General features: G+C 43.4%; 1 protein-coding gene across 1 annotated transcript; it reads left to right on the top strand.

Annotated features, from left to right (window-relative positions):
* Positions 1-4,764: 4,764 nt before the first annotated feature.
* On the top strand, positions 4,765-9,347 carry LOC123399375 (peptidyl-prolyl cis-trans isomerase FKBP16-4, chloroplastic-like). The gene is made up of 9 exons (XM_045093789.1): positions 4,765-5,046; positions 5,130-5,191; positions 5,285-5,340; positions 6,023-6,080; positions 7,031-7,105; positions 7,284-7,373; positions 7,823-7,900; positions 8,912-8,952; positions 9,031-9,347. Exons 1-9 carry the CDS (start codon positions 4,866-4,868, stop codon positions 9,056-9,058), a joined length of 669 nt encoding a protein of 222 aa, XP_044949724.1. The 5' UTR covers positions 4,765-4,865; the 3' UTR covers positions 9,059-9,347.
* The last annotated feature ends 446 nt before the right edge of the window (positions 9,348-9,793 follow it).

The raw sequence follows: 9,793 nt of genomic DNA, 5'->3' as shown, positions 1-9,793 counted from the left end.
TCTAGTGCAAGTGGGAGACTATTGAAAATATGCCCTAGAGGCAATAATAAATTAGTTATTAGATTATTTCTTTGTTTATTATCCATGCTATAATTTTATTGATTGGAAACACAATACTTGTGTGGATACATAGACAAAACACTGTCCCTAGTAAGCCTCTAGTTGACTAGCTCGTTGATCAAAGATGGTCAAGGTTTCCTGACCATAGGCAAGTGTTGTTACTTGATAACGGGATCACATCATTAGGAGAATCATGTGATGGACAAGAACCAAACTATGAACATAGCATATTGATCGTGTCATTTTATTGCTATGGTTTTCTGCGTGTCAAGTATTTGTTCCTATGACCATGAAGTCATATAACTCACTGGCACCGGAGGAATACCTTGTGTGTATCAAACGTCACAATGTAACTGGGTGACTATAAAGATGCTCTACAGGTATCTCCGAAGGTGTCCGTTGAGTTAGTATGGATCAAGACTGGGATTTGTCACTCCGTGTGACGGAGAGGTATCTCGGGGCCCACTCGGTAATACAACATCACACACAAGCCTTGCAAGCAATGTGACTTAGTGTAAGTCACGGGATCTTGTATTACGGAACGAGTAAAGAGACTTGCCGGTAAACGAGATTGAAATAGATATGCGGATACCGACGATCGAATCTCGGGCAAGTAACATACCGAAGGACAAAGGGAATGACATACGGGATTATATGAATCCTTGACACTGAGGTTCAATCGATAAGATCTTCGTAGAATATGTAGGATCCAATATGGGCATCCAGGTCCCGCTGTTGGATATTGACCGAGGAGTCCCTCGGGTCATGTCCACATAGTTCTCGAACCCGCAGGGTCTGCATACTTAAGGTTCAGCGATGTTTTCGGTATAGTTGAGTTATAGGTGTTGGTAACCGAAAGTTGTTCGGAGTCCCGGATGAGATCCAGGACGTCACGAGGAGCTCCGGAATGGTCCGGAGGTAAAGATTGATATATAGGAAGTTCTGTTTCGGTCACCGGAAAAGTTTTGGGCTTATCGGTAATGTACCGGGAGTGCCGGGAGGGGTGCCGGGGACCATCGGGAGGGGTGTCACGCCCCAAGGGGTCTCGTGGGCTATGGGAAGAGATAAACCGGCCCCTAGTGGGCTGTAATAAGTTCCCACCAAGGCCCATAAGGTTTGAGAAGGAAAAAACACAAGGTGGAAAGAGTTTCCAAGTGGGAAGGTGGAATCCTAGTCCAAGTAGGATTGGAGTAGGACTCCTCCACCTCCAATTTCGGCCAAACCTTGAGGGTTTGAGGCTGCCTCCTCCCCTCCCTCCCTCCTATATATACTAGAGGTATTGGGGGTTTTTGAGACACAACTTTGCCACGGCAGCCCGACCACATACCTCCACGGTTTTTCCTCTAGATCGTATTTCTGCGGAGCTCGGGCGGAGCCCTGCTGGGATAGATCACCACCAACCTCCGAAGCGCCGTCACGCTGCCGGGGAACTCATCTACCTCTCCTTCTCTCTTGCTGGATCAAGAAGTCCGAGATCATCGTCGAGCTGTACGTGTGCTGAACGCGGAGGTGTCGTCCGTTCGGCACTAGATCGGAGCGGATCGTGGGACGGATCGCAGGACGGTTCACGGGGCGGATCAAGGGACGTGAGGACGTTCCACTACATCAACCGCGTTTCTTAAAGCTTCCTGCTGTGCTATCTACAAGGATACGTACATCGGAAATCCCCTCTCGTAGATGAACATCACCATGATAGGTCTTTGTGCGCATAGGAAAATTGTTGTTTCCCATGCGACGTTCGCCAACATTTTCTGCATGTCAATGTATCTGTTCCTATGACCATGAGATCATGCAACTCCCGGACACCGGAGAAATACCTTGTGGGTTATCAAACGTCGCAACGTAACTGGGTGACTATAAAGGTGCTCTACAGGTATCTCCGAAGGTGTCTGTTGTGTTGGCATGGATCAAGACTGGGATTTGTCACTGCGTATGACGGAGAGGTATCTTTGGGCCCACTCGGTAATACAACATCACAACAAGCTTGCAAGCAATGTGACTAAGGAGTTAGTTACAGGATCCTGTATTACAGAACGAGTAAAGGGACTTGCCGGTAACGAGATTGAACTAGGTATGGAGATACCGGCGATCGAATCTCGGGCAAGTAACATATCGAAGGGCAAAGGGAACAACATACGGGATTAACTGAATCCTTGACATAGAGGTTCAACCGATAGAGATCTTCGTGGAATATGTGGGAGCCAATATGGACATCCAGGTCCCGCTATTGGTTATTGACCGGAGAGTATCTCAGGTCATGTCTGCATAGTTCTCGAACACGCAGGGTCTGCACACTTAAGGTTCGGAGACGTTTTGATATAGTTGATTTATAGGTGTTGGTGACCGAAGGTTGTTCGGAGTCCCGTATGAGATCCCGGACGTCGCGAGGAGCTCCGAAGTGGTCCGGAGGTAAAGATTGATATATAGGAAGTCCTGTTTTGGTCACCGAAAAAGTTTCGGGCTCATCGGTAGTGTACCGGGAGTGTCGGGAGGGGTGCCGGGGACCATCGGGAGGGGTGTCACGCCCCAAGGGGCCTCATGGGCTGTGGGAAGAGATAAACCAGCCCCTAGTGGGCTATAATAAGTTCCCACTAAGGCCCATAAGGTTTGAGAAGGAAAAAGCACAAGGTGGAAAGATTTTCCAAGTGGGAAGGAGGAATCCTACTCCAAACAGGATTGGAGGAGGACTCCTCCTCTCCTCCTTGCGTAAGGGAAGAACGGGCTGCCCTAGGGCGCAGCCCTCTCCCTCCTCTTCTCCTATATATACTAAGGATTTTGAGGGTTTTAGAGATAGAAAACAGCCACGTGTTGCCCTCTCTCTCTAGATCTGTTTCTCCTCTAGTTTCAGCGGTGCTTAGGCGAAGCCCTGCTGGAATAGCACCACCACCACCACGCCGTCGTGCTGGAGAACTCATCTACCTCTCCGCCCCTCTTGCTGGATCAAGAAGGTGGAGATCGTCATCGAGCTGTACGTGTGCTGAACGCGGACGTGCCGTCCGTTCGGCACTAGACCGGGAAGGATCGTGATGGGATCGCGGGACGGATCGTGATGAGATCGCGGTACGGGCTGCGATTTGGATCGCGAAGATGTTCCACTACATCAACCACATTATATACGCTTCCGCCTTAGCGATCTACAAGGGTATTTAGATTCACTCTCCCCTCTCGTAGATGATCATCACCATGGATAGGTATTGCGTGTGCGTAGGAATTTTTTTGTTTCCCATGCAATGTTCCCCAACAATTGAAGGCGGGAGGCGGAGGAGCAACAGCGAAACCGGTGGCGGAGCCGGTGGAGTGGTCAGATCTGGCAGAGGGGCGGCGACGGTGTGGTGTGATGGGCCAGCAACGCATCAACGGAAGTACGGAGGGAAGGACTCAAATCGAGGGTCCTGGGCAGCCACAGAGGCGCGATGGGTGATAGGGATGGTCGACGGGGTCGGGGGTGGACGGTTGGGCAGCAACGAAAACGTTTCTAACCAGAAATCGGCGACCGCGGAGTTGGGCTGGAGGCGGAACTGAAATGAAGCGGCAGTTGGCGGTTGGTGTGCGATTGTTAGTTTTACTTCTCGTGAAGGTGAATGTATATCAAGGTGTTGTATTTTACATCTCTTGAAGGTGGGGAGGTAAATTTTTTGCATGTACATCATGTGTTGGATGTGGGTTTTTGGACCTCGATGCAAAATTTAGTTATTTTTGTGTCTACATCATCTATTGAATATGCTTTTAGCTAGCAGGAGGTCGCCGGTTCAATTCCGGATGGTCTCAATTTTTAGCGGCAATTTCCCTTCGTGCTGATAGGTGGGACCCACATGTCACAAATAGATATGATATGCCAGCGATCATGTTTATTTAGCACATGTGACGACCCCACCAATAAGTAACTTGAAGTTGTCTATTTTAGCCATGTGCAACTATTTCCTCACGACTGTACCGAGAGTTGCCCCCAAGGAAAATGTGAAATGAAGCACACCATCAATGCCCTCCTTAAATTGAACGCTGATTCTTCATCTTAACTAAGGTCTGGTAAGGTCTGCCTCGACTGATACAATAATCTATAATGGATATAGTAATCTTGTTAATACCTCGGAATCATTTTGTTTCCTATGCTGCCCAAGCATCGATGATGGAAGCTCTAGCTATGAAGGAAGGATTAACTTTGATGGCATCGATGGGAATTAATCATTTGCCAAATTAGGTTGTATTGAAGTTGTTGAAACTCACGGTGATATTATTGATGGATAAAAGGGGCTATTCTTTTCAATCCAAGTTAGTTGTCGCAGTCTTAATACGGATTGTATTGTTCTAGATATGATGATTGGAAATATCAAGTTCAAACTCTACCCGCGGGAAGCCAATGACACTATCCACAAACTAGCAAAATCGAGAAGTTTTTTCTTTTGAAAAATCATGAGGAGGGGAGTGGGAAGCTCTCCACCTAAGTATATTTCTAAAGTTTGTAACCCAATGTTTGTTCGATTACAAGATGAATTACATAGATGCCTCGTGAACGATTTAAGTGTTTTGCCATGATTAATAAAGTATAAGTGGAGTACCTTTGTAAACTTTTTTTTTTTGAAATGGTAAAAGAAAAAACACTGGATAGGAGCCGAGCCCGGTTAAAAATAGAAGATTCCCCCGGCTTGTTTGGAAGAGGCCTGGCTGACAAATGTTGAGCAGGTTGGAAATTTCAGAGGCCACGAATCAAGTCCACATGATTGACCCAGCCCCAAAAAATATCCAATCCAAAGCAAATCAAACAAGCACCCGCCTCGCATTCGCATCGTCGTCCGCACTCCGCACCAATGGAGCTCTCATCCCTCCTGCCCTCCCTGTCCCCGCGCCCGCTCTCCTTCTCCACCGCGTCCAAGACGGCCCGGCGGCCACGGCCGACCGCCTTCGCCTGCCGCGCGGACGCCTCCCCGGAAGGGTCATCAACCTCAACCACCCGGCGATGGTTCGCCTCGCTAGCCGCCGCCACCGCAGGTTCCGTCGGCCATTTCTTGATTCAGTTTTATCATCACCTGTCTATCTCAGTATATGTGTTCTTGATGGTTTTTATGGCGCAGCCGTGGGGATTGACGTCGCCCGGGTAGGGGAGGCTGGCGCCGTGTCGACCAGCAGGAGAGTTGTAAGAATCCGTGTCCTGCTTCCGTTGTTCAGGCTTTGGCATCGGGTGAGCCTGGGCTGAGATTTTTGCCGTTTGCTTGGTTGGTTTGCGCAGTTTAGGAGCAACAAGATTCCGGAGAGCGACTTCACCACTCTGCCTAATGGCATCAAGTATGCATACTCTTTTACTGATTTACCCCGAGAGCTAGTCTACTGCTAGTCTAAGTGAGATTTCGATGAAATTCAGTTAATGGTACTAATTTCAGTAGGCAGTACTGAAATGTATACCTTTCAGCGAAAATATTTCAGCAATTTCAGTAGTACACATGAATTCAAATAAAATTTCAATTGCTCAAGTGAATTCAAGTGCATGTTTTGGCAATTTCAGTAGTACACATGAATTCAAATAAAATACTTCAGCAATTTCAGTAGTACACATGAAAGCGAACCAAAATCACTGGAATTCACTGAATATCGGTGATTTCGGTTGGTGCTGAAATTTTTCTGAAACCGGAAGTGAAACCCATGGTTGTAAATTGGACCAGCAATTAATAAGCTTACAGACTGTAGAATGGTCGGTGCATCAGGCCAGTTACATGGTGATTTGGTGATGGTGTAGCTCCTAACCTAATATTGTCCTAGGTAAGGCATGTAAGGCTTAGTGATACAGTGCATTCTACTCATCAGAAAAGCTAACCAATCTTACAAAATAAGATTTGAGTCTGTTCATCATGTGTGAAAATAGTTGCTGAAGATTTGGTGTGTGTGTTTTTTGTTGGACTTATAAGCCGAGCATGCTGTGCTAATTAATTGCATCACCTGAATGTAACGTAACTTATAAAGTGTTGAGCAGGTACTATGACATCAAAGTAGGAGGTGGGGCTAAAGCAGTTAAGGGATCGCGCGTCGCGGTATGTACCACCACCAGTATTTGCATTTTATCAAGCTTAGCATTTCTAAAATCATGATGCGGCAGAAGAATTTATCATCATTTGCATTTGCACTGGCTCTACTGATGAGACTGAATAAATGTATCTCTACTGATGAGAAGAACTGATGAGGCCGAGGTATCATGAAATGGGATATCTAAATTGTGCGAACTTTTTGTTACCTCCTTGAAACTATGTAGTTTAATTTGACTCTGGTTTTATATGATAAATCATCGCATAAAAAGGTGATACCTTATAATTGTATCAATGTTTCCTTTCAGGCATGTACGTAGCTGTCCTTTTTTTAGAAAAGGAGGCATAGCCCCGGCCTCTGCATCGAGAGATGCATACGGCCATACATAGCTGTCCTTTTGTTTTGCTTTGTTAAGCTTTTGCTTGTGGCCCTGTTTGGAATGCAGGATAGGAAAATTATAGGAATAGGAAAAGTGCAGGAATTAGATATCATGTCTATTCGAATCCTAAAGGAATCTAACACACATGAATTATGATCCTCCAACAAGTGGAGAAAAGGAAGGGTTCCTATGAGAATTCTTCAAGCAGACCCTTGAACCGAAAGGGCGACATAGGAAAAAATCCTACAGGATTCAATTCCTATGAAATTCCTACGTGACCCCCTTGTTCCAAATAGGGCCTCAGTTGTTTTGGTCCTTCTCAGCATTTTCATCTAATATGACACTTACTTTGGCGTGTGTTCCAGTTTTTTTTTTTTTTATGATTTAGGACAAGGGTCAATTTCCCCTCCTGAAAATCGCAAGATATGCCTAAAGAAACCCAAAATTAACTAATTGTGTTCCATCCCATACATGTTCACTTATTCACACACTAGCTAGATGAATGTACAAAAAAGTTGCAATTTGTTTCCAGCTTCATTTTTGTTTCAAGAATGATGATCAATACCTATCTGAGTGTAGGTACATTACGTGGCCAAGTGGAAGGGCATAACATTCATGACAAGCAGGCAGGGCCTCGGTGTCACTGGTGGAACGGTATTGCCTTCACATTTTTTGCTTCTTTCTGTGTAGGATAAATTAGCAATACTCTTAAGTAAATTATCAATATAGCTGATTCATAAAATTCTGTAATGCGGTATTTGAAAAGTGACCATACTTCAAATATAGTTTTTTCCGGAAATACTGTCTTTTACTTGTCTTAAATCATCTGTAGCCATATGGGTTTGATGTTGGCAATTCTGAAAGAGGCAATGTTCTAAAAGGATTGGATCTCGGGGTTGAGGGAATGAAAGTTGGTGGCCAGGTGAGTAATGTCCATGGTTTCGTTTTGGTTTTGATCTACAATCTTTTTTTTTCAAATAAACAATCCTGTGACTTTGTAGAGAGCTAAGGCATGTTGATACCAGTTACAAGACATGATGCCCTGCCGTAGATAATTAAGCTATCCATCAGTCAACCCTTACAAATGATAGTATTGATGACTTTTAGAGATTGTTTCATCTATGGATGATTATGAAATATGCTAAGTTGCCTGCATCATGTCAAAAAGCATATATTCATTTTAGCTTCATATAAGTATCACGATTACATAACAATTACTTCCTGGTTCTAATGAATTATTTATCTTTAGTGGCCACTTTATATATGTGAGAGTATTTTGAGGCATGAACACACATACAAACTCGGCTCCTGTCATGATTTCTTGATGTGGAAATCGCTTTCATTCTGCAATATGACTAATGAAAATTTCAGAGGTTGGTCATTGTTCCTCCGGAGCTAGCTTATGGAAAAAAGGGCGTTCAAGAAATTCCTCCTAATGCAACTATTGAGGTAAACAGACATTTATTTTCATGCTATTTACATCAATAGGTATTTCATTCTTCTTCATCTTGTTCCCGGTGTAACTGCATCTCATCATTTAATGTTTATGGAGTAAATAGAAAAAAGCATCACAATTGGTGTTAGGGATTCAAAAAACCGTCACTTTTTTTTCTTCGCTAAAGCCTACTGGTATTGGGTAAAATTTAGCAAAAAACACTGATGACTGAATTGGTTAAAACTGAGTGCGATTATGATAGGTTGGGCTCACATGTACTACCTCCGTTCCTAAATACTCCCTCCGTTCCTAAATATAAGACCTTTTAGAGATTCCACTATGAACTACATACGGATGTATATAGTCATATTTTAGGATGTAGATTCACTCATTTTGCTCCGTATCTAGTCTATAGTGAAATCTCTAAAAGGTCTTATATTAAGGAACGGAGGGAGTATAAGTCTTTTAGAGATTCTACTAGAGGACTACATACGGATGTATGTAGACATACTTTGGAGTGTATATTCATTCATTTTGCTTTGTATATAGTCACCTAGTGAAATATCTTAAAAGACTTATATTTAGGAACGGAGGGAGTAAATGCTAGCGTGGCACAAATGTCAACAGCGTTTGTTTGACCATTGCGCTGGATGTTATGACAGGAGGGGCACACATGTCAGTTCTATCTTGCTCCGATGGGAGGCCTCGTGTGTGGTGGATTTGTTTTCCCATTGGGGAATTTTATTGAGGGAGATAGAACTGATATGTGGGCCCCTTGTCATAAAGTCTGTCGTAATGGTCAAACAAGGCATTGAATTTTGTGCCACATTAGTGCTTACATGCAGGCCATCCCTGTCATTATGTCGCTCAATTTTATCCAACACGGTTATCGGTGTTTTTTGCTAGATTTTGCTCGAATACTGGTAGGTGTTACTGAAGAAAAAAAGTGGTGATTTTTGAAACTCTAATACCAATTGTGGTGATATTTTTCTTCTATTTACTCAATGTTTATCTGTTGTTAACAGCTGGATGTCGAACTACTATCAATCAAACAGAGTCCATTTGGGTATGTGCGGTTCTTAGATAATATGCACATGATACCTTTTTTTCCTGCCATTACTAACAAAAACAATCTGCTTCACAGGAGTCCTGTGAAGATCGTTGAAGGATAATTGTGCATTGACTTCTTCAGAAAATGATGTATATTTGAACATTCTGGAGAGTGTTACTGCAAGAAAGGGGTCTAGATGTACCAGATTTCAGTGTTGCTGTTGCGTACATAAGTGCACCATAGTGTAATATTTTTCTTTCTTGGAGCTTTTTTCCAGCTCATTGGAGAATAAGCAAGTTCCCATAGATTATATATATTCAGTTCATTTTTGCAATTTTTCAGCTACAACCCTTCTCTGTCTCTCCTGTAACACACACAGTTCACTCACTTCTATAGCCTTTGCAGCTTCACCATCTAGTTCTGACATTGTTTTTTAGTTCCAATACTTGATTTTAAGGGTTTCGGTTCAACTTGTTGCTGGTACTATAGCTGTCAAAAAGCTGCCGTCGCCAAATAGGAAATTCTGGGATGATCTTAGTAGCAATTTGTATGCAGGCAATACGGAATAACACGCACATTAATTTGGATAGTTTTTGCAGACTGAGCATGAGTGCTTGCAGACATTCACCACAAAAAACTGATAGGTAGTAGTCATAATCACAAGACAATGAGCCAATGCATTAAGAATAACCAACCTACATACGATGACGTAAAAAATGTAAAATGAACAGAACAATAATGCTCATTTGGAAAGGAATCAAATTGGATTATGCATGGTGTGAAATGTTGGAATAACCCTAAACTGAGGAATAACTTATAAAATATGCCATATGGGGTTTTTCTTTTGGAAATGCAA

Source organism: Hordeum vulgare, chromosome 5H, assembly GCF_904849725.1.
Source record: "Hordeum vulgare subsp. vulgare chromosome 5H, MorexV3_pseudomolecules_assembly, whole genome shotgun sequence".
Lineage (NCBI taxonomy): Eukaryota > Viridiplantae > Streptophyta > Magnoliopsida > Poales > Poaceae > Hordeum > Hordeum vulgare.
Note: the sequence above shows the minus strand (reverse complement) of the source record. Positions and strands in the feature narration are given on the sequence as shown.

What these genes read in the sequence shown, in the direction of transcription:
- LOC123399375 (XM_045093789.1), top strand. Translation starts at nt 4,866, where the DNA reads ATGGAGCTCTCATCCCTCCTGCCCTCCCTGTCCCCGCGCCCGCTCTCC. An exon ending in TGTCGACCAGCAGGAGAGTT is followed by an intron (nt 5,192 to 5,284) that starts GTAAGAATCCGT and finishes TGGTTTGCGCAG; the next exon opens with TTTAGGAGCAACAAGATTCC. An exon ending in ACTCTGCCTAATGGCATCAA is followed by an intron (nt 5,341 to 6,022) that starts GTATGCATACTC and finishes AGTGTTGAGCAG; the next exon opens with GTACTATGACATCAAAGTAG.